Source organism: Dysidea avara, chromosome 7 (assembly GCF_963678975.1).
Source record: "Dysidea avara chromosome 7, odDysAvar1.4, whole genome shotgun sequence".
Lineage (NCBI taxonomy): Eukaryota > Metazoa > Porifera > Demospongiae > Dictyoceratida > Dysideidae > Dysidea > Dysidea avara.
In genome coordinates, this window is record NC_089278.1 from 31,671,050 (window position 1) to 31,697,000 (window position 25,951).

The window sequence follows — 25,951 nt, forward strand, 5'->3', positions numbered from 1 at the left end:
GTTATAAACTAACTTTGTAGGCATAGAGCACATTCAAGAGAAGGGATTACGAGATCATCTTCTCAAACAGTCATTAGCTGTACTGTTGACCCAGTAAGTCTGTGTTTAGCTCCCTGGCTTACAATTAGGTCCATTATTTGAATATTGTATGAATTTTTATGAAATTCATACAATATTCAGATGATGGCTTCAAATTCAGATGATGGCTAATGCCACATCTGAATTTGAGCTCATGCATGTTTGCATTGCATTACCATAACATTAAGCTCTCTTATGCTGTATAGTAACTTGCTGTTTCTTCTCCCAGTACTATGACAAAACTCCACAAATCAACACAATGAAGCAACTGTTTTATACGGTATGTCACTATTGAGCCCAAAAGCTTGTAAATAAAAGGAGTCAAAATTTCATGTCATTATTAGTGTAATGAAATGGTGCAAATGTGCTTGTTTTCACCTCAAAGCATTTTCAATAGAGGCTTTAGGAATCCCAGAGACTTATTGTGTACATGACTGCAACCGTTTTTACAGTCTCTAAACTAAGCACAGTTGGTAAACCACATTAACGGTCATTGACTTGTGAGCTTCTTGACATGTTTACATGACAAAGTACAATTATTGATAAATACTACATAAAGTGTTTAACAAGAGTTTATAACCCTTGGTGCCGATCAAAATTTTGCTATGTTTGTAATTCTTGTATGTCAATGTAACCATTAGATTCAGTAGCATGTTCAACAGTACTGTCATCACTAGTTACACCAGTATCTTCCACACCATCACTTAAGGTGTGTACAATATCAGAAAATGATGGTCTCTTGTCTGGTTCAGCATTCCATGTACTTTCTAACATTTCATACCTGTGTGTGGTGAAAGAAACGACACATCATCACGTACATCTGTTTAATTGCTCATGATTGAAAAGAAAAGGAAAATTTTCTGATTACAAACAACAACCAAACTTGTGTATAATTTAGACATTCACCAAGAAATTTAATATGTGTGCTTTTGTCACCTAAAGAGACTATTTGACAGACAAGTATGATATTGACTGAAACAGTATTTATATGTAACAAATCTACCTCTCTTCAACAGGGTGTTTTTTAGTGAAAATACCTTTGCAGATGTATGAAAAGCAATGGGAAATAGCTGAAAGGTAGTACGAGATGGTAATACCTTCACAAGTACCTCAAACCTAGGATTGAGCCAATCATGCTTTAAAAACAGCCTACGTATAATGCTTTTGACAATGCCCAAAAATCAACCATTAAAAGTCAGCCCTATTGCACTCAAAATCATGCTCAAGATTTTGCTCAAGAACTGATTGTTTTATTAGAGTGTACCACATAGCAGAAAAGTTTGGCTGGAGGAAAGTTAGGCAATTTGGCAAGTGAGTGGTGTTTTGCCAAACTAAAATCCACCAAACCTTTCGTCTTTATTAACTGCTAAAAAAATTGCCACACTTTTCTTGCTTAATTTACAAAGGTTTCTCCCACCAAACTTCCTGCTATACAGTATCAGTATTTCCTGACTGTTGTATTAGAGTAAAAGTGCAGTAGCAATGTGTAGGGTGTACATCGTTTGCTTCTTTCACTGTGTGAATTGCACAGAAGCCAGTCAAAATTTTACATTAAAAGATCTTTAAATAAAGCATAAAATATCTAAATATTCTAATAGAACAATAAACCACTCTAATAGAAACACCAGTAGCATATGTGGATTAACTATCATAACTACTGGGACAGTTGTATTTTCATATTGACACATGAAGTATACTATAATTTTTACAACATCTATTTGAGGTCGGAACGTCAGGAAAATCTCTAAAATTGCCCCTGAAGCACACGAAGAAGTAATTTTTCGCACTAAAGCTAGGACAATTTCAAGTAGACTGTCATGTGGTAACAGAAATGCAGAGGACCTTTGTCTGGTCATAGGTACATGTTTTACAATTGCACTATCACAACTTTGGCTGTAACACTGTATTTAATCTTACAATGGTAGCTAGATACACTTACATATCAGACGGACAGAGGTCAGGCTTATCTAGCCTCTCTCCAGTTTTCAATGTCTTGATCACTTCAGCATTATCCACACCAGGATATGGGATTCTACCAAGTGAGAAAATCTCCCAACAGGTGACTCCATATGACCACTGTAATGAAAGTCCACCAACAAATGGTAACAAAATGTTTGGATGCATATAGTCTATGCACACACAACCACACACCACATCAGTCTTTTCATCAAAGTATCCATCTAGTAGTGACTCTAATGCCATCCACTTTACTGGTAATGTGGCATGTTGCTCTATTCTGTAATACTCAGTGCTGTATATATCTCTAGTTAGGCCAAAATCTGCCACTCGGATCCTAAGGCTCTCATCTACCCTGGATGAATACAAATGCATGTGAAAAATACATATATGTATTGACAACACAGTAAGAACTCACATGCAGTTCCTAGCTGCCAAGTCACGATGCACAAACCTTTTTTCAGCAAGATATTCCATTCCACTTGCAATATCCAAACACATTCTCTTCAATACTTCTTTAAAAATGCCCTTGAAGTGTATACGTATATGTAGAAACTAATACTCAATGTATTGGCACACTACATCACAGTATGAAGGATTGTATACAATGCAATGTATGGCTGAGTGTGGTTCTGTCCTTGAGTACATGTAACAAACGTTTGCTTTCATTTTGTTTAAAATTTAGTGTCCTCAGTAGTAAATGTACAATAGTGTATACTTTATAAGAGTATGTGACAGATTGGTGGGGAAGTACACTACATTAAGACCTACTCATGCCAATTGTCATCATAATAAGTGCTATACTAATAAAACTTGTGACAACAGGCTACAGATTGTATTTTAGCATAAAAGTGCAGGATTTGGTTTGTAAAATTTAGTAACTACAACTTGTCGATTTTTGCATGAAATTGAGACACTCTAACAGAACAGTCACTGCAAAATCTTAATAGACAAATAGTATACCTAACTTGGAAGGAATGTACTTTGTTATAAATACTACTGCAAATAAATACAGGCACTACATACTTTAGATAGCCATATACAAGCAAGCACAAAATTATATTGGCTTTGGTATTGGATTGGTATATATAAGTATTTTTCTGTATTGGTAGAGCACTAGTTTGTCTTATATCATCTTCATTGCATCTATAGATAAGAAGAACAAATATTTGTGTAAAAATAAACTTCAAAGCCAGTTTATGGTTGGCCTTGAGTATATATTATTTAAAATACAAAAAGAAATGAAATCCAACCAGCCATTTCATGGCAGCTACCTTTGATTTCACAACTTTTTTCACCCAGGCTCTTTGAAGGCTGCACCCTTTTATACAGCCTGGCTGTTTTTGCATGGATACTATAACACTCCTATTTGATTGAATGGAATTATTATATAACCACTACATTTGCTGAATGTCAACACAATATGAGACGGTACCTTTGGATATTCATGTGTGTTGTTGGGTGAGACACGACTCTCTTTTAAGAAGGTTCTCAAGTCTCCATGAGCCATAAAAGGAATGACTATTTTTATCATATCATTATCATCATAGTCAACACACACTCCCAGTAATGGTAACACATTAGGATGATGGAAACCCTTCATAATAGCTGTCTCTGCTACCAAGTCCTTCATACCATCAATGTTGGTAGCTACACAATTAGCAAAAATTGTAACTAAGATTTAAAGCAGATGATATTAAGACAGTTAATAAAGTTGTCAATTTTTTAGTACATGCATGTACAGAAAGAAAGTTTGGGTGAATTATATGTTACTGTTTTACTAGCATAAAGTGCATTAGAGTATTTTATTCGATAAGTCTGTCTATTTTCTTGTACTTGGTATAGTGTGCTTTAAGGTATGATTTATGTACTATATCATTAGCAGTGCAAGTACCAACATAAAAGTTATCACTGCTTGTATTGACAGTGATTAAGTAATTGCCACCGAAACTAAGGAAGAAGTATTTGTGACATTGATGTATATACATGGACATCCACTAGCCCATCACAGATGGACTTGTTTGAACACTGAACACCACAAAGTCACATTTTGTGTGGGCATACAAAAACTATATACTAAATAATCACAGGAAACTACGATAGTTGTTTGGTTTCACATCCTGCCAGTACTATACAGATAGCACAAACACCTGTACTAAGTGATAACACTTGTTAGAAAGTAACCGGCACCAAATTATCTAGTACTATTGGTAAGACGCTATCTTTTCTCTTGTATAGTATCACAAGTATATGTAGCAGCTTCAGCAAAAATGTGCTGAAATGGCCTTCACTAAAATTGGGGAGTATGACATTAATATTGTCGTTTATTTGCCAATTGCTTAGGTGGTCACTTTTAATTAAAGCTGTTTACTTCTACCATGCATCTTCTTTAATATGACAGCCAAATATTTCATTTTGTCATATGTGCAGACTTAAGAACGTTACTAGATAATGTTGTACTGTAAGATAAGATGGTGGAAATATGGCCTTTCCACTACCTTTTCTTGGTAATCAATTCTTTTTTCTAGTGAAAATTGTATTTATATAAGATATAATACATGCAGTAGTCTTATAAGACGTGCATAGATGGATGGCTGTATCATTAATATTATAGATCATTGACTGCGGAGAACACCAACTTTAATGGGATTCTCAGTAAAGCTCAGGCCTGATCATGAGCTGATGTTAAAAACACAAATAAATTAATTTCAGAAAAGTAATATACACACTTAATTCGGCACAGTTACAATAATATGTTGTTACCAGATCTCACAGTTCCTTACAAGAGTTACGGTAGAATAAGCTACTAAGTATTATTTAAGGGTGTCTGATGCTCAGTAAAAGTATGTAAAGATGCAACTTGTATAATAACAAGCAATTGTGCGAGGAAATACATATATATATATATATATATATATATATATATATATATATATATATACAACTTTCAGTTACACACTAGGATAATAACTCAGGATGTGACTATATTTGTCATACAATACAAAGAGCAAATCATTGCAAACATTAATACTAAATTTTGATCAAAATGCATAAGCATGTACAAGTATTATACAGAAAAGTTACAAGATAAACATATTCTCTAACTTGGAATCGAGTGGTATGGAATACATTTAACTCTATGTATTCTCTAACTCGAAATACATTTAAATCAGGCATGAGCCCCAATATAGTATGCCAAGCCATACAGGTGATATTTACAAATGTAACTATTAGGACAATTATAAACCGAGCGGTGGTGTATGTGAAAGTATAAATGCTGTTTTACTAGTACATTATATTTTGTCCCCCTGCACTACATCATGTCATAGCTGAAAGGATTCACTTGTCTGGTGCGAATTGAAACAGCTGCTTCTTTGGCTGCTTCAGCAGCTGGTAAAAACTTGTGCCACGATAGTATCGCTGGCAAGCCTACAATGGGCTAGCACTGCTGTTCTTGGGCTACATTTCCAAGTGCTTGGTGTGGTTGCATTACCTCTGAGCATTCAGGTCATTTGAAGTCTTCTATATAAGTGGTTCAAATAGCCTGTCTATACATGTAACTCCATTACAAAATTATTCCAAGTCATAGTAAGCTGCAAAATAGCTGTCTACTACCCCACCACAGTCCCTGACTAATGCTAGTCACACTTGTCTGGCTGTATATATATGGCTTGGAGTAGTACCCTAAGTTGCTTGACAGAATGCACACTACTGTACAATGTATGTATTGACAAACAAACAAATAAACTATAATTAAAATATCTTACATTTGATAGTCTTAATGGCTACAGCCTTAATAACACCATCAGAAGTTACCAGTTCTCCTTTGTGGACTACACCAAATGCTCCTGTAAAATACAAATGTGACTGAATTTGACAAAACAAGGCTTCGACGCACAAAGCTTTGTTAGGAGATATGGCGATTTTAAGGAATCATTGTGTAATAACTTCCCAGTGCCTACAGCTGTGCAAACGAAATTTGCACCAATTGTTCATCTGTTCACTAGCTATCACTGAGTGGGTGTATTCATTTCTGATACCCAAACTTTGCCCTGTTTTGATCAGCTTTTTTCGAGCGGGTAATAATATCACAGGTGGTAGTAATAGGGTGGGAGGGTGGGGGTGGACGGTGGTCTTAATATACCGGTATAAAATGAAGTAAGAAGATGATTGGAATCCAGAGGCCAAGTTTGGGCTCTCCGTGGCCCTCCATGGCCCTCAAATTGCTCCAAATTGACTGAGAACACTATTGGCGAGCTCTCTGTGAAGTCCCAGCTCACTACACACCATTATCACAAAGCCATGGCCATTTAATGGTGCCAATCTCACACTCGTGGCTTTGACAGGGTCGGAAGAAGGCTGCTACAGAAACCAGACTTGTCAGTGCTGAAGGAAGTACAGTGTGAAATATGATAGTGTATTAGACCAGCAATCCATTTCTGGTAAAATCGTGAGTTTGATTTTGTGTGTGTGGAAGCCTTGTTATGTGAAATCCGGTCACAAATTGTTTACCCTGCATGTTCTCAGTAGCATATCACTGGACCAGCACACATAATAAATCTCGTAACCAGGCATGGCTTGGTTAAAATTAAAAACCACAATTATTCACATTGTATTTTAGCTTGTATATGTACATACTAGAGTTGGTAGCTGCCTAACATTAACTAATAGCATGCAACAATATAACAGGAGCTAATCTATGCAGTGCTGTTCATGTATATGGAATGCATGATGATATCACATTTAAGTACATGCATGTTATGCCATCTGCTAGTATAGTAAAATGATGTGAGTGTGCCAGTAAGATATGCAAACAGCAAAACTGCATGGCAGATTGCTAAGGGAATCATATATTATACATGCCTACAAAATGTTTATCACACCAGGTGCTGGTGCTCAGTATATTGTACCTGTCTTATCAATAACTGAGTGGCCAAATACTAAGCATTGAATTTTGTATATTAGCGTATATGGATATAACTTGTTCAAAATGGCTATGCATGGACAAACTATTGGCATGGTATGTACATCACATAATATATTGCTTTGGTACCATCTGCTCAACTAATTACTGTTTTAAATATGTAGCCATATCCTGCCTATTATCATCAACTTAATCCTTAATCATAAATATTCTGACACACAGAGGATTATCCCAGGATGCTCAGTCACAGGCGCTCCTATGGAAAGACATACACAGCACTATCCCAAGATGGTCAGTCGGGAGATAGAGGGGAGGGGGTCTATGGAATAGTATCCTCAGAATCCTGGAATATACAGTAAGGCCTATTGCACAGTGACATCACAGTGAAAGCTGTAGGACATAAATATTACTGATGTTTTAATAACTTGCATGGCTTCTAATCCGTGATTTCATCATAGGAATTTCAGTTACTGCAAGGAAATGATCCTGCATGTAGGCAATGCTAATCTCTATACTATATAATACTGAAAAGCAGTCTGCATTCCATTTCAGCATACAGCTATATCTTGCCAGCTATATCTCACCAGCTACTCCAACAGTTTTTGTGTGTCAAACAAAACACTTGTCATCTGGCTTCACCAACTTTTAAAGACTTTCTGACTGTCGTCTATGGTGCATTGAATGCAAGGGTGTAGAACAAGTTCTTTGTGTCAACCACATTGTGAACCACAAGTAAACACCTAAACCATTGAACTTACTTACATGTCTTTGTGAGCAAGTTTTTTTGTTTGTTTGTTTGTTTGTTTGTAGACCTGATCTACAGGAGGACACAACATGACTATGGCAACCTATTAGTTTCAACTCTTTTTTTTCCTGAAATAGTGCAATTATAAAGCAGTAAAATCCTGCACACAGGGCATGCATAGATGTACCCGCCACAATTATCTACCTCTATACTTTAATGTATGACACTGTTGGGCAGTACGGATCTACATGTAGGGCATATGCAGGTACTGTACCAGTTATAATCTATCACCCGACATGAATGCATAGTGTAGTCACTGGGACAAGTCCTGCATCAAACCAAAACGTTAACTCTTTTAGCATATTTGGACTTGCAAATAAGTTCAAGATACTCTTTTGCTACACGTTCTCTCACTGTGCATGTGTATCTTTTCATATCACCTTTTTTGTTCTCTCATTGTGCACATACCCTTTTAAACTTCTGTATTTGGATGGTATCTACCAAACACTTCAGTACAAAGTTCATTAATCACTTATGTATATTGAAAAAATGTATGTAACTATGGAAATAAAAGTCATATACTTATATGGCAGGTATGAGTTTCTATTCATGTGATAATTTTCTCCACTGTGAAACTTTCCACACTGTTTGTCTAATTACGACTACATGATTTCAAAACACTAACACTTTTTAGTGATTCTTATGTACTTGCAATACATTTCATACCACATAGGCTGGGTAATATTACATACAAAATTTCCACTAATATACAATCATAACATCCCAGGATAGTTTTAGAAGCACTCTGAATTTCTGCGGCAACACTGGACTACCCTGTTATATAGTTACTGTACTACCAGGATGCTATGGTCAGTTGTAAATGGTATGTAGCAGCAGAACTGCATGTAAGCTAAAGCAATTGTATGTACTACAATACACAGCCAAGTACTAGCTACATAATGGTGCTAGTAATATACTTGTCCTATTACGCAGATGTCATGTATGGCTTACTACACAAAAGGAGCAAAGAGAATTAGCCAAATAACAAACAAACAAACAAACAGGTATATGCGCACTTTCTGACTACCCAGGTTTACTATATTAATAATGTATAGGCAAGTAGAAACATTCTTTAATATGACAGAGAAACTTGATCACACGGGCAAACAAATGGCTTGTAATCGATTATAATAGAAGACTCCAACTATTATCAAGCAACTTGTACACCAAAGTTTTTGAATTTCTTAAACAAGACGTTTTAAAATCAGTGGCATGAAAACAATCTATGTCACCAGCAGAATTCCACAATACTGCTGCATGCAAGATGGGTGCTCTAACAGTTGAACACTTTTTTCTGTAATGGAATTTTGTACTGGAATTTAGCTCAAATGCTCTACACTAAAAATAAATAAAGCAGACAGAAGGTAATAAATCTCTTAATAAGGTACATAGCCAGATAATGAGCATTTCATTTTGAAAAAACAAAAATCAATGTGATATGTGCAAAGACTAGTGAGTAAGCATTGTGAAAATCTAAACATGAAAAAGAAAGGTATCAGTAAGAAGGAATGAAGTTGTGATGAGCAGAAATCAAACCCTGTGTGAACAGTTCTACATGTTAATGTCAGATCTGTTTGCTGTGGTTTTGTCAAGAATGTAACTCCTGGTGGCTTCAACCCATGGCAGAGAATGAACAAAAATGTGTGGCAATTTCTAATAGCAAACTTGAAGTTGCCAGATGATGAGCACTTACTTATGCTAAAGTCCCATGTTGATACCTGCCTTGGGAAACGATCGAGTAACCAAACTGACAAGGAAAGTATCCAGCTGCAGATGTGGACATCTTTTTACTTTTATATACATAATCATCGACATGAATGACAGTCACAAATAAATGTCATACAGTACATGCATGTGTGCTGAGTTGACACAAATGAAGTAGAAACTATATACAAGGGAGTGTTGAAGTCTTTTATTAACAGGAAATACAACATGTATCCATATAAGTCTGAAGTTCTGTTCACATTACAAGACAAATAATAACATGTAATCATTACTTACCTTTTCCTATGAACTCTAATCTAGTGACGACTTCTGCGGGTAAAAGAATTTCTGAAAATTTCTCTATGACATATTGTAGAAGCTGATTTATTTCCAATAGGGAACTCCTGCTCGTCCTAACTGATGCCTCTAAATGTCAAAAATGAAATCACGCAATAAATAACAGTAAATACTATAGATATGTACACTACCACTCAAATGTAACATCGTCTAGCGAGAGGGCGAGTGATTTAAAAACTTAATTATTAAAGGGCATGGCACCCATTTTGCTCTTGCCCAAATGTAATGGGATGAATACTCGCAAGTGAAATGGGTCCCATGCCCTTTAATATTAAGTTTTTAAGTCACCCGCACTCTCACGAGATGATGTTACATTTGATCAGAACCGTATGTTATGTATGCATGTATATTTCTATTAGTGTATGACCAGCTAGATTAGGAATACTTGTGAAATAGGCCAAATATTTCATATATTCACACAAATATGTGGTGTAATCATAACTAGTTAATTGCACTATATTTGTACATGTACCTTCTGTATTTAATCTTCCATGACGTGGTGCATATGGTGAATTAGAATTGCTTGGATAATTTAAGTCTAGTGTTAACTGATCTTGATTCTTATTGGGACGATGTACATTATATCTGTACAAAACACATAAATGAAATACAATCTACATCAATACCTCGGTTACCTTGCTGTGGGTTCTGGGGAAGGTATTTCATAAGATTCCCTAAAAAATCTGGGTATATGCTTTCTTTTTCTAATTACAGCCAGGACGACAATGATAATTACTATGATGATTATGGCAACAATAACGCCTGCAACTATACCAGCAATGAAAGCTGGACTGTTTGAATTATCATCTCCTACAAAGTATAATGCATAAAACATGAAAATGTTAAACACAATGAACAAAATATTATTGGTGGGTCAAATTAAATGCTGACTTTTAACAATAAAAGTGAAACATGCACATAATTACACTCCACCCTGCATTTTATTAACCTGATCACATTAATGAAGTAACTGCATCATATTTATATTTCCATACTTATTTAATATATGTGACCCGCTGAACAAAAACCCGACTGTTTTCGCACATTCCTCACATTCCATTTTATTGCTTCTCTGTTATCTATAGTAACAAAGGCATGGACAGCCAAGGTTTCAGCCTTTTGTGATGAATAGTCCTGGAGTTATAGCAATGGACAGTTGGAACAGGAATAAACTCGGTTTGTACAGCAACAATACGGCAAACAAACTACAGCCGCTCACTTAATCAACCATAACTCACAACTGAAATAAGCTACAAAGATGGGTCAGTTTGTTCACCATGTACTGGCACATCGATCAAGGCATAGTGTTTTCCCTGTACATCTCTGTGTGGACAAAGAAGAAGGCCATTTCAACAATTACATTACAACAATAAACTTTATTTCTACTGCATCATAAATAAGTACCCATAAATCATGAACTGTATGCTGAAACAAAGAGTGTCTTACTTCCAATGAATAGCAGAATCTGGTGGTGTATAGGTGTTATTGATTCGAGCTTTTTTTTCAGTACAATTTGAAATGTGTGCAAAACTTTTTTGTAGCACGTGTATTTTACCCAGTTTATTTCAATACATTTTTATAGCAACATAGAATTTTACAAAAATGGCCTGATTTTGCTCAACAGGTCACATATTATCTCTCTCACACCATTGCCAATGCAATTATACATCCCAGAAGAATTTGTAGCATTAATGAGACAAAGACATCCACTTCTATGTTAAAAAAAATTTTTTCCCGGCTAGATGGACTGCCCTTGCCACCACTCCCAGTAGTAGGCGTTAAAGTGCTGGACAGCTGGAAATACCAGCAATCAAACAAGGCCACCAGACTCCAAGTGACCCTCGGAGTAGGCCAGATCAATTTTGATGTTAATGGACTGTGATTTGAAGAGCGATGACCCCTCAAGCACATCATTGAAGATCTTAAAAGCAAAGCCTGCAACACAGCCAGAATAAGCATTTGCTGTAATTAATGCTATGCTTCTTGGCTAGCATATAAGCAAGCTTCCTAAAAACTGTTGTAGCAGTGGGCCCCATGCCACCAGTAGCTGCAAACACCAATGGCGGAAAGCAAGCTCTCTCAACCTCTCTAACACGCTCATCATATGCCCGTCGTTTCTCATGTTCATGAAGCTTATAACATCTGGACAATTGGGAACGAAAATAGGAGCATGCAAAAGGGTTGAAAACCCAGACATTGAAAAATGCACGCTGCCTATTTTGACCCCAAACGTCCCTGGCAACAACATCAAGATAGGCACCATCTTCTCTACTGGCAGTAGCAAATTGCAATGGCTCACTATCAACAGGCTGGAGAGCAGGCTCAACACTAACATCACTGCATACCTCACTCAACAGACTTGCAGTTATATCCCTGACTTCGTTGTGGCGGAGAGATGGAAACCCGCCACAGGGACCATAAAAGACATGCTCCACACAAGGCATACTCCACACAAGTAAAGGCATGCTCCAGGCATGCATCCACTTCCATGTTGCAAATGACATCATGCAACAAAGTATAAAATGGAACAAGTGGCATACTGCAATAAAGGATATTCTTGAAATCATAGTTCCCAAAAAGCTATATACTTTATTAATTGCAGAATACCTCTACATGGATATGCATGCAAAGCCAATTCCTGAGTAAGCAGACATTATCTTAAAGATAAGATGATAATATTATTATGTACACTAGTAGCTACTTACCAATGCACTGATCACTGCTACCATTTCCAATAATCCATGATGGAAATTTGTAATAAGTGGTTGGATTAGAACAGTTAATGGTAAGAAGTTGATTCACTAATGGAAAATTTGAAGTATTGTTGACAAATAGTTCTCTGCACTCTGCAATCATACTATCAATTGTTGTACACAGTGTAGGACATACTGGAACAATCATCCCTGTGGTATCATCGCACACTGGCAGAGCTACTAGACATTCGAGCACCTCAATCATATCTACACACTGATTTATTGATTCAGACTGATTAGCTATCATTGAAATTTCTATTTGCAGAGCATCTGAATCATCAACCAATTTAGAACCACGTGGGGCAAAGTGAGTTCCAGTTAATGGTGGAAAGCATCTTGCTCTATTTGATGATGGAACTGATGGGCAACTAAGAAATATAGACATTCAAAGTTGTTGCGTGTAATTTTGTCAACTTACTCTAATGAAATCATTCCATCAAATGTCTCTGCAGGAAAATTAATATTTGGTAAAACTTAAAATAGTTACAAGTAAAAATACATATCATACAGTACGATAGTAACTGTATAGTAGGGACCACAAAGGAGTAGGCGTGGCCTACAAAATAATATCACCCAAAAACCAGCCTCAATTTTCCGACGATGATGAGGCAGTATTGGTGAGGTAAAACTAAGCCCAAACAAGCTTTCAGATCGACCCAAAAAGCTTTCAACAAGTTGCTACGGAATTTTAATTTTTTTTTATTCGACGGAATTTTCTACTTACTGACTGAGTAAGTAAGTAACTGACTGACTGATGCCTTCAGACAAGCGTAACTCGATAACGGCTAAGGCTACGGGCTTGATTTTTTCACTGTCCGACTGCTTCAGCCCAACAGGTGCCTTTTGGCATACCACAGTACGTACAATGCATTCTTCATGGACTTACCAGTGTCCTCCTTTGTGTCACATTCATCTTTGCTGACAGCGAAAGGTGTCAATTTGGTGCGAGCACATGATGGCTTCCCTTCAAAACAGAAATCGTCCGTATTTTTTATAGTGGCTATTTTGATTGCAGAGGTGCTTTTCAAACAGTTCTTGATTCGCATTGCTGTATAACAGGTTGAACATAGCCGACAATGAAGCGTGATGGATACTTCACCTTTCAGATGATAATTAATAAAATTGGGGTGCGGCACAATATGGCGGCACAATTTCTATTGGTATGCATAGATTCGAGAATCTATGGTAGATTGTAGAGGTGCTTCCAGAAAAGTTCTTGATTCGAAATGCTGTGTAACGGGTTGAACATAGCTGACAACGAAGCGTAATGGATACTTCACTTTTCACAATAATTGATATAGCTGTGGCGTGCGGCGCCATTTCAGATGTGGTATGCGTGGGTTCACCAGTCATAATAAATTATTTACAAAAAAAGTTAACACACAAGTACACAAAAAAATTAGGTATTTTCAACTAGAGTAGGGACCATAGCACATCGATAAAAAGTACTGAACAAGTTGGAGTAGTCCATGATATCACAGTAAAACAATAAGAACTGCTGTATCCTTACTGTGCATTTCCGTTATGGTATCTTGAGCTCAGTAGGAATATAACACCTCTTATTGTTTTACTGTGATTTAATATCATGGACTACTCCAACTTGTTTCAGTACTTTTTTTCAATGCGCTATGGTCCTTACTCTAGTTGACAATTCCTAATTTTTTGTGTACTTGTTATAAAATACATACGCAAATGAGTAATAAATGCGTATTATGTGACCTAATTTGGGAAACTGGTTTTATTACCTATTTAAAATATTGAAAAATGCTGGTTTTAATTGTTCAATGTGTTGTAGCTTACCAATGGTTGAAGCTATGTGATATTGTCACATGTTTTATACCAATTCCTTACCTTCAGAGCATCCACTGTATAACTAAGTTTTACACCATTTTAGATAACATTTAACTCAACGTTGGCTATACCAGGTGAGCTCCAAAAGGGGTGGGTGCTGAGGCCGTCAAAGGAGGGTAAGAGGCTGTTCAAAAAAATTAAAGAGGAAGGTGTAGGGATGAATTAGGCAAGTTATTGGCCATTCAGGTCTCATAACTGGCAAAAATGAAAGAACAGGTTTACAGCACAGGTCGTAATTCAACACCACAGAGCTGTACAGCCACATACAGTCATCCCTAGGCTTCATTAGGGCCCCACACTGCTTGTATGGATCATCCGCACATTGTGCTTGGGATTCAAAGCCACCAGCAAAAGCAGACCACTCAAGTTTAGTTGATGTTGGTGGTGAAATTTGATAGTTGATTCATGTAGCTTTGTGTTCTTGGTGAAAAAATCAAATCTGCTGTCATGGGTAATAAAACCAGTTTTCCCAGACCCAGTCACATATTATTGTGAAGAAGAGTTGATTGCATATACCTAGCCCACTGATCTAAGCTTACAGTGGACCTATGTGTACTGATAGGTATCAAAAGGTGTTAAATCAGTACTTAACACAGTGTGTTTGACCCATTTGTAGGTCATTCCACACTATTTATACAAATTCCTGACAATAGAATGTGTTGATAACATCAAAAAGCGATGGCATCTTACACATCACTACTGGATTTCAATCTCAAAAAGAAATTTATGTTGGATACAGTAAATTCCAGATTCTAGGTAATTTATGACACTTTTGTTTGGCACATGCCTCTCTACTGCATGTTACCAGTATGTCGCATGCAATTGGATTATAGCCACCTGCAGGGTATACCCTTTGCTAATTGATACAAATTTATAGACATGTGGATGGATGAGCTTGCAAGGACTGACCTTCAATTGCTATACAATTTTCTGACATCTCATTAGGTTGATCAGCAGTATCAAACGTCATTTGACAATCAGCATCAGGGACAGGTACATTGATCACTTCTATAATCCTACTAGCTTCTCTTAGGAAGTCTAAACACATTTGACTGTTGACTAGTAAGTTACAACTACTTGTACAAGATTGAGTCACCACACCAGTTGTTTGGTTACATATGGGATAGTAGTAGTAGCACAAGTAATGAAGTACCAAGTCTACACATGGTCCATTACGAGTGATTAACTCAATTGAGATGTCATCAATGGTCCTCGGTAACATGCCCCTCCTGTGAGTTGCATTGAAAAATCCATCATCTTGGCTATAATATTGACTGCATGATTGAGGAACTCCATTTTGTCCAATGGCATGATCACATCTGAAATGAATGAAAGGTAATATTAATAATAAGCAGTAGGTATAAGATTGATGAAATGCTTGCAGTGCATTACAAGGCTATATATATACTTCACATTATCACTGTAGTATCTCCTTGCAGTAGCTATTCAGCTACTGTCACAGTCAAACATATTGTGCTAGCTACCAGCAATCATTTGCCCAAACATCAAGAAGAAAACAGTGATATCAAAACACCTAAATATAGTAGCTATTAAAATTATACACATCTGGGGAGGGGGTTGGATGACTCATAGACCTGTGGATCGCCTTTCTCAATGGAGCTTTGTTTTTTTTCCTTTTTGAGTAAGTCAGTGAAAAACAAAGCATCCAGTTCACCTTGGCCGTCCTTCAGTCCTCCACTACTTTACTACATTTTAAGTGGTGAGAGATTGAAAAGAGACAATAAACAATAAAAGGACATTCAACAACAAAACACACTGCCATGACTACATTTTCTGTACTGTATTCAGTTTCAGTGTCCAGCAATTAGCTGTGCGTGCTTTGCTCTTATAGATATGGATGCATATTTTCCCCGGGACTAGATGGAATGCCCCCGGCTACCCAGGATATACGTATCTAGCTACGTGCTTACCTTTCTCGGTCACCTTGACCCACGCTAAAACGTATAAATCCAAACAGCAGGCAAGGCAGTACTGATAAAACCGTCAAAGTTTTCATGGTCTAGTTCTTCACTGGAAGTGTCAAAAGTCAGGCTGGATTATCAATATTTTTCAGATTTCCCATCATGACTATAGTGTTAATTAATTATCTACGTCATCAACACACCCATCCGCCGGCTTTCCGTTTCATCGAACAGTCGAGATACTAGCAGAACAATCACTGAGTAAATAGTCAATCAAGTAGCTGTTTCTATATTGTATGGTACATGAAACGGCACGTGAGCCTCCGTGACGTGGACCGTGACTTATGGCGGAGTGGCAGAGTCCTAGATATTATATATAGTACCACCATGGGTGGTACTATAATATCTATAGCGGAGTTAAGACTGGACGCATAATGTTATTGTCACAGTGTCACATTTAGAGTCAACTAGGATTTCAGTGGCACTGATCCATAGCAACTGGTAACTGAAGCAGATAAAAACAATAAAAACACACAGCAAAAATTACAGTAAGGAAGGAGTCAAGGTTTTTACTTGAGGGCTTGGAGAGGTCAGTTGGTCAGATTAATTGTAATTGTAATTGTAATTGTAATTTTTAAGCAGGGAGTCCACTGAAAATCAGTTTTACTGAGTGAACTCCCTGCTTAAAAATTACAATTACATTTACAATTACAATTAATGTGAAGTAATGATGAGTCAAATGCACTATGATTAAATGTTACAGGTTTGATTCACTTAGGCCAGGCAAACTTGATTACTTGTTTCTCATTCACAAAAATTTGGATTTTCATGCAAGTCATTTTTCATTATTGAAAATACTCCAAATCTAGCTGTCTGTTACTATAAAACCTTTTAAGAACTAGTGCTTACGTATTACCACCATTTCTTGAGATGCAAGTGACATTTGTAAAATGATAGTCAGCCTTCTTAGCATCAAAATACGTGTACACGAGATTGACAACAGCAATAATGAAATTATAGGCGGTGGGGTAAAAAGGATGCGGGTGGGGACAAGGATCAATTAATCAAGTTTGCCTGACCTTAGCTTCATTGCTTGTCTAGCCTGAGGTTTTAACTCACTGTTCCATGTTGCATAACCCTAAAATTGTTTGGTTTAGTCTATCCAGGGGAAGATCCAGACTTTTGTAAAGGTGAGGACAAAAGACACTACTAATAGAAGAGCCCTCTACTATCTATGTTCTGGGGGTATGCCCCTCAGGAAATGTTTGAAAATTAGACCCTCTGAGATGGAATCTGAAAGTGATTTCAGCATGGGTTCATCACAATAAAATATTTATTTTTATTTGACTGTTGAGCTAGAGGTGACTGCTCTATTAGGATGTTTTCAATCTTTACTAGTGTATAATTGTAGGATTTCCAGCTACCCTCCTGCTTATATAGCCTGTACACACCAATGTGCACTCAAATACAATGGTGTAGTCACTAGACAGGATCTTATCAATGCAGCTCTCTAAAAATGCTGACAAACTCTGAGTATTAAAGGGTTTATGCATTTAGCAGATTATGGTGTGTATACAGCTATATACGTAACAATCAAAGGAGCTGTGTACTTTTATACAACACTCAAACATATTTAGTTGTGGGTTTTAATTAGCATTTAGGCTGGCCGTTTGGAATCTTGGGAGTACGGCATTCATATGACAGAGACTGGTAGTGGCTAAAAGTCACAAATAGTAAGATAAAACATCACTGGACGAGATTTTCATGCATAATTGACATGTATGCTACAAAAATTTGGATGATTGGGGCAAGTGCCTACCTTGACTCACCCCTAAATCCACCACTGAATCTGTCATACTCATACTTGCTGCAAATAACCTCAACAAGTATGTGAGCATTATAGTGGTGCCACTTGCAAGCTGCTCCTCTCTAGAACATGCACATAGAAAATTATACTTTACTGCTACTGTAAGTTCCCATTAAATATTATGTTAAATACTCTGATTGAACTGCCAGTTTACAGAAAAAGTTTAACGAAAGGTTAACATGAAGGTGTCTATGGCAACATTGCTCCATCATACCTAGGTTGAACATAATATGCACTAGAAGGTGTTAGTAAATAATTATGAATAGGATTATATATGTTGCACACTATGCAGGACATGCAGGGTAAACAACCAGCAACAGGTTTGGCCTGCCTGTCAAACCTCACCCTTTGCAATAGCAGCGTGGCAGTGGCAGCTAAGGAATACTTTGTGTGCATGCAGTGGTTGGAGAACTTTATACCCCCATCCCTAAAGGTCCCTTCCTATTTCTTTCCACTAACTCATAGGCCCTGAACTATGGCTAGTTGGTGTCATGCTGTAGCATCATTATAAATCATCTTTAGAGGGACTGTTAGATCATCTGGTATGGGTATGTTGACATACCACCAAAAGGTATAAGGTTACAGTGCTCTAGCCCATTCTCCCAATCTCAATATCTTACAAGGTACAGTCACTGGGACCCGTATACTGAATACACACTGTAGAACAAGTTAACTATAACATAAGCTATAACATAATGATCAACTTCTTACAATTTAATGCAAATCTCTGCCTACAAAAATAATTAATACATTATAGAGTTACAAAGGTCACATATGCTTTCTTCAGTCAAAATCAGTTAAAACAGTCTTTCTCTACTAAAATACGTAGCTGGCTTGGCATAATTACACAGATAATACTTGCATTTTATATATAAATGTCATGAATGTTATTTTTATAACTTATAGCAGCATAAAATTCTTTGATGGAAAGCTGTCAATGTTGTTTGACAGAGGAAATCCTAGATCCCAATTTTTATAGCTTCTTTGACATGTGCCTAGACTGTAACTTTCCAAAGGGATCATGTCATACTGCATTCATGAGTCTAGATGTTATTTTCTGTATTTATCAGTTTTAATATCAAGAAAAATTTTGACACACATTATGTTTACAGGCTTCAGCCTTCTCACTAGTTCCTCCCTAGTATACTTATATGATCAACTATATAGTTCTTGACCTCACATGCATGCACTAGCTATAATTATTTTATACATTGTAATAAAAATATTTTGCAATGGTAGCTACAAGGGACAGCCAGAGTAATATTGTGTTTGTCAAGTATTACGTTGACTGTTCTCCCAGTATTTCTGACTACTCTACTGTCATTAGAGTATGTAATCCTAGCAAAAGAGAATTCTCTTCGTTCAAATGGATACAGCTAACAGTGAGACACTGTCTTGGTTACTTCAGTGGCAGTTAATGACTCATGGTGTACAAGAGAAAACACCACTACACATTTCTTAACGTACAAGCTTGTTGATTAATAAATTGTCAGTGATTATATTATATATGTACATTACAAATAGTATAAAAATATATAATATAGTGATACAGGGTTGAAAACATTGTGAAGAATTACATATTTATCATTGTGCTATTACATCAACATAATCAGTTGTGCCTTTAATGGGACTAACAGTATGTAAATTGCTGTCTTCAACACCTTCACTTAATGTGAGTACGATGTCAGCAAATGATGGTCTCTTGTCCGGTTCTTCCTGCCATGTACTTTCTAACATATTATACCTGTGTGGTAAATAGTGATAAATTCTGTTCTTAGTTGTTCATAACATGGACAGTCACAAATTGTAATAACCTGATTACCACAGATATATTCATCCTACTATATATAGCAATGTTTTGTGCGTGGAAGCCACATTATTATTACAACTATATCACAGTTAGCCAAATACTGTAGTATAACATTTAAGGCAGAGCATACTAGAAATACAGTGTTTTTCCTAAAAAATCATAAAGCTGAAAACATGGTAATACTTCAGTACATTGAGTTTACTCAAACTTACAGATTAGATGGACAGAGAGTAGGTTTATCTAGCCTCTCTCCAGCTTTCAATGTCTTGATCACTTCTGAATTATCCACACCAGGATATGGTATTCTACCAAGTGAGAAAATCTCCCAACAGGTGACTCCATATGACCACTACAAAATAAGTTGCAACACAACTGATAGGCTATACACATCATCACTACACCAGTATATAAATATTCATACAACGTATTATGCATAATTACACACACAAATGCAGACACACGTACCATATCAGTTTTCTCATCAAAGTATCCATCCAGTAGTGACTCTAATGCCATCCACTTTACTGGTAATGTGGTTTGGTTCTCTATTCTGTAATACTCAGTGCTGTATATGTCTCTAGTTAGGCCAAAATCTGCCACTTTGATCCTAAGTCTTTCATCGACCCTGCAATCAGTAATACAACAAAATAATTATACTACAAACATGTGATGGAGTTAAAGGAACCATTGTAAGTGCTATATATGTAGGAGATTTGTGAGAGGACTAAAGTCTAGAATCTGGACAGTTAAAAAGTTTCAGACCCAATGTGACTGGAATCACTGGATACTCCAGTCTAGGATAGCACTAAAAGAGCCAGAACTGCTGATATATGGGACCTCCTGACCTCTGCAAACTTGACTTCTCTATCATTTAACACATACAATATGAGATAAATATTTATTTAGCTTACATGCAATTCCTAGCTGCTAGATCACGATGAACAAATCTCTTATCAGCAAGGTAAACCATTCCTTGTGCAATATCCAAACACATTCTCTTTAATATTTCTTCATTTAAGTCCTGAAATGATAATTTTGACACATTATTCACAAGCAGATCATACAGGAAATGATTGAAATTTTTTTTATGTACAATGGCATTGATGTATTCAAGTTACTGCCTCTATTGTGCTAGCATGTACATTTTATTTTATAACATATGCTATAACAAGCTTAACCACAGCAGTACAGTTTACCTTTGGATATTCATGTGAGTTGTTGGGTGAGACACGACTCTCCTTTAAAAAACTTCTCAAATCTCCATGAGCCATAAAAGGAATGACTATTTTTAGTACATCCTCATCATCATAGTCAACACACACTCCCAGTAATGGTAACACATTAGGATGATGGAAACCCTTCATTATTGCTGTCTCTGCTACCAAGTCCTTCATCCCATCCAAACTGGTAGCTACATAACAAAATTCTGAACTAAAACAAACCCTAACAGACATTGATTACAGAACTTCAGATCAATACATAATTAGCAGTTATGATGTGGTAAGCCACCAGAATTTCATTGCTACGGTAACCTAAGGTATAGTTTACTCAATTGTGTGACGATAGAAACCTTACAGTGTCTGGTCACCAATTTGTCATAACAATGTAACACATCACAGGAAATGGTGAAGCTATTGTGGTTACCCAGCACCCACTTATACACCTCATGTTTATATTCAATGTGAAATAATATGTTAATTGCTATTGGAACAGGCCAATAAGATCTGCCTATATATAGTAGAAGATCTGTAGATCTCAATGGGCTTCTGGACATTACTTAGTATGCACAAGCAAGGCAGAGTTTAGCTATATATGTGGCTCAGACTTACAGGACAATGAAACCATGCTGTGATAGTCTAAATACATGTATTAATCACACACTCACATTTGATAGTCTTGATAGCCACAGCCTTGATAACGCCATCAGATGAAATCATTTCTCCTTTGTGCACTATGCCAAATGCTCCTGTGGGAGAAAGAGAGTAATTGACTGTTGATCATACATCCCAAAATGATAATATTACTAATTAGAAGAGATATACCTTTTCCTATGAAATCCAACTTAGTAACAACTTCTGCAGGCAACAGAACTTCAGAAAACTTATCTTTCACATACTGTAGGAACTGATTTATCTCCAACAGAGAACTCCTGCTTTCTGTTATTGAATCTTCTACAGTAATGTATCAGAATAATTTAATGCATGGCATGGAGTTTGCACTAACTGACAGTGTGTATATAGATCGGCATTGAATCTGGGTCACTACCGCTGACCCAGGTGGTTTCAATACTAGTGTAGATTGTGTACATACACTTGTGGAGTATATTGTCATTACTATCTCACTAGGGATCTGTGAGAAGCTAAAACTGCAGAGAATATAATATAAGAATAACTCCTAGACCAATGGAGACTCAATAGCTTTCGTATGCTGTCTTCAGGTAAGTGCTTATAAAGGAAGCAAACATGGCTGGGATCTGGAATTCTTTCCACTATTTAAACAGTGCATTCTTGTATATATCATGGCATTTCCACTAGGGACCTACAGGAAGGCTAAACCCTGTAAGTGAAGGAAGCTAGAGCTTTTGCACCAGAATCTCCAACATTGGGTATAATATGTACGTATATTATACATTATATACTTATAATTATTATATCATTTAATGTGCATGTGTGTATGTAACTGTTATGCACCTGATCTGCTCCTCAACACACACTATTAGCATGTTTAGTAAGCATTATAACAATTGCATGATTCATACCTTCTGCTATAACTTTATTACGATGAGACAAGTATGGTGAAGATTCATTGCTTGGATAATTGAGGTCTAAATGATCACCATGACGTTCAACTTTAGTATATCTACACGAAAGAGAATATGCGACTGGTGACAATGTACAAGTATTTCACAAACCTTTGCACTTGATTATTATCTAAAGGTTGTTCGATTACTATTTTGACATTCTTCCTTCTTCTTTTCACAAGTACAATTATAATAATTATCAATACAATGATGATAGCAGTAATAACGCCACCAACAATTGCACAAATTATAATAATAGTGGTATCAGAGTCATCATCTACAGGAAATAATACAATGGAAAATAAAATATCACAACCAAAAACATAACAAAGCTTAATATAAAGTGTTACGAACAGTGAGACCAAATACATAATATTTACCTGTGCTAGTGCTATTTTCATCATCTTCATCTGTGTCATAATCATCAATAAAAGGAACTACAAAACAAATTATGTATTATATATATTTGCTGTCAATCCTATGAAGTATTTAGCTACTGTAAGATGTGATAGAAATAAGTATTACTCATTGGTAACGATCAAGTGTAATAACCAAATACTTTACCAAGTTTTGTTAGCTTATATGCATGCAAATCATATTGCTACCTACTGTGGCATATAAAGCTGTTAGAAGGTTCATACATAGCTCATCAAAATAAATGTAGGACTGGTTAATTTTGCTTATGATTAATATAATCCCTCAATTTGATATGATGCATCAACTACAGTATGATGCTGCATGGTTGTCTGGTCTAATACAACTTTGTCATTGTGAAATTCCTACAGGATGAAAAACCTTACAGTAAGGATGATGTGGAAACCAACATCATTATTCTTAATTAAATCATAACAACTTTGACAACCACAGAACTTTAATCAGCTGTACAGTCTTTGCTAACCTTCTATCGTTATACAATCTTCTGACTCAACATGGGACTCCATTAGTCTGCGTGTTGTTGTATCACATGACTCTGATGGTACACCGAGAGAACCATCACGGATGTTTCCCTGCAATGTCTCTATAGCACTTGTAAGTGCTGAAGAGCACTCTTCATTATTGAAAAGAGAATCACAGCTGTCAATGCACACTGGTATAACTTCACCATTTGTTAGGTCACACCTCGGCCAATAAAAATAACACAAGTAGCGTTGTACCATGTCAGCACAAGATCCTGTTAAGTTTGCTTCAATGTTATCCAAGGTCATACGTATCATTCTCCTTAAAGTTCCATTAATAAATCCGTCATCCCGATCATAGTATGCCATACATGATCTAGCAAGTCCACTCATGGGCATACTAGCACTCACACAGCTAAAGGAAAAAAAAAGCATCAATGTACACTGTGTGACAGCTATGCATGAACTATAATTTCTAGCTAAATAGTAGAAGTTCACTTGCCACAACTATCAAAGTAGTGGCTCCAAACTTAAACAGCTATGTATGCTACACACGTGTAGTTCTATTAAACCAATCAGTTTGCGTACCTATCCCCTTGGCCAGTAGCGCAACGTAATGTGGCCAAGCCTAAGCACAAAAGTGATAAAAACTTAATAATAAATCTCATGATGAACTGTCTCATCTATCACTTCTACTATAGCGGTCGCCTGGAGAACTAAACCATTTATAACCACTTATTCACGCGTGAGTGACGTCACAATTTACGTCACGACAGCCTCGATCGTGATAGACATTCTTTTAGACATTCGATAGGCGTTGAAGGTCAGTGCGGTAAACTCGACTATGGCTCGACCAAGGCTAAAATCATCATTGTTTTGCGACAAACACCTAAAAAATACTTTGACTGATCATCACACACTGCTGTATTTTTTTTTGTATTAACCCACCCAACCATTTTTTGATTAAGTTTAGGGTGTGGGCCATTCTTCCATTCCAGAGTATACGCACAGTTACCTGGCTTGCTAATAGAACGATTTATTTTTCCACCACATGCCATCTATGGCTCAGCACATGATGTCCTCAGTTAGTCTGAACAATTACTCCTGGAGAAGTAGTGTTACTAACTTGGCATGCTCACATCACTTAATTAACCCTCTCTAGAATCACGACCTACATTTAGCAAACTAGTCATGTTTTATAAGATAATCAATTGTCAAATGGAAGTTCCATCTATCTCATTAACATTAATGTCATCAGTTACCAGAGGTCATTCACAACGTTTCAGAATCCCAAAAGCAAGAATCAACTCGTACTTATTTTCCTTTTTACCATCCACTATTAAATTATGGAACACTTTGCCAGAAGATGTGGTCAATCAGCCATCTATAAACTGTTTTAAGGACGTTTTGTTAAACCATCTGAATTTACTTTGATTTTGTTTTGTATCTGTGTGTTATACTCCTTGATGGAGTCCTACACAGTAATAAATATTGCATTGATTTGGGATCATATGCTGACTGTGCACCTTGTCATTTTGATTTGGATTTAATACAGCTGATACAACACAGTGGGGTGCAACTGTACAACCCCAAATAATAAACATGACTAGGGTAGAGCATTCAATTATTTCATTCGGTAAATTGTTCCAGTCAATAATAGCAGATGGTGTGAGGGAAGAAACTTTTCTGATAATACTGAGTTAGGTGATGTTATAAAAGGTGGTATTAATTGTTGATGGTGTGATAATCATGTAAAGTGGGACAAAGAGTGATGTGAGTAATGCTCTGGGATACTTATGTCAATCAGGTGGGCAGAAATTAATTTTTTTGTAAAAAAATCAATCTGCTAAACTTTCTGCGTTCATGTAGGGTAGACCACTGGAGATCATTTATCATTTCAGATACACTACTTGTTAGTCTGTAATTTTATTTGACCCACCTATAGCTGCTTGCTGTTGTACCATTTCAATGCTATCAATTATAGGTACGTATGTTGGTGTGGATCCCATGCAAAATTCAGTATTGGTCTCACTAATGTAGTGTTTGCGGCAACTTTAACAGATAGTTTACACTAGTATAATGTTCATTTCACGAAATGATTTATTGTCTTGTTTGCCTTATTGATTACTTCTTGAATGTGTTCAGACCATGACATGGAGTTATGCAATACTACACCTAGGGGTATTTACGTTGTTCCACTGACTGTAAGAGTGTATTATTGATAGAAT

General features: G+C 36.5%; 2 protein-coding genes across 2 annotated transcripts; both read right to left on the reverse strand.

Moving 5' to 3' along the window:
- Positions 1-571: 571 nt before the first annotated feature.
- LOC136259715 (hepatocyte growth factor receptor-like) lies at positions 572-16,628 on the reverse strand. The gene is made up of 13 exons (XM_066053222.1): positions 16,360-16,628; positions 15,338-15,747; positions 12,996-13,023; positions 12,530-12,945; positions 10,460-10,634; positions 10,297-10,409; positions 9,765-9,893; positions 5,802-5,882; positions 3,470-3,684; positions 2,453-2,562; positions 2,230-2,389; positions 2,018-2,154; positions 572-859 (listed from the first exon to the last, which is right to left on the reverse strand). The coding sequence occupies exons 1-13, from the start codon at positions 16,443-16,445 to the stop codon at positions 682-684; spliced, it is 2,238 nt and encodes a 745-aa protein (XP_065909294.1). The 5' UTR covers positions 16,446-16,628; the 3' UTR covers positions 572-681.
- A 3,019-nt stretch (positions 16,629-19,647) lies between these two features.
- On the reverse strand, positions 19,648-24,468 carry LOC136259717 (tyrosine-protein kinase receptor TYRO3-like). Its single transcript, XM_066053224.1, has 12 exons — positions 24,312-24,468; positions 23,726-24,138; positions 23,208-23,264; positions 22,939-23,104; positions 22,786-22,886; positions 22,070-22,198; positions 21,913-21,993; positions 21,224-21,438; positions 20,939-21,048; positions 20,493-20,652; positions 20,240-20,376; positions 19,648-19,961 (listed from the first exon to the last, which is right to left on the reverse strand). Exons 1-12 carry the CDS (start codon positions 24,404-24,406, stop codon positions 19,802-19,804), a joined length of 1,824 nt encoding a protein of 607 aa, XP_065909296.1. The 5' UTR covers positions 24,407-24,468; the 3' UTR covers positions 19,648-19,801.
- Between the last annotated feature and the right edge of the window lie 1,483 nt (positions 24,469-25,951).

Coding starts and splice junctions, on each gene's coding strand:
- LOC136259715 (XM_066053222.1), bottom strand. CDS start 16,445: ATGAAAACTTTGACGGTTTTATCAGTACTGCCTTGCCTGCTGTTTGGA. Junction 15,748..16,359: donor GGTCAAGGTGACCGAGAAAG/GTAAGCACGTAG, acceptor CATTCATTTCAG/ATGTGATCATGCCATTGGAC. Junction 3,685..5,801: donor AGCCATTAAGACTATCAAAT/GTAAGATATTTT, acceptor CTAATTGTGTAG/CTACCAACATTGATGGTATG.
- LOC136259717 (XM_066053224.1), bottom strand. CDS start 24,406: ATGAGACAGTTCATCATGAGATTTATTATTAAGTTTTTATCACTTTTG. Junction 21,049..21,223: donor ACTCACATGAATATCCAAAG/GTAAACTGTACT, acceptor TTATCATTTCAG/GACTTAAATGAAGAAATATT. Junction 20,653..20,938: donor CTAGCAGCTAGGAATTGCAT/GTAAGCTAAATA, acceptor TACTGATTGCAG/GGTCGATGAAAGACTTAGGA.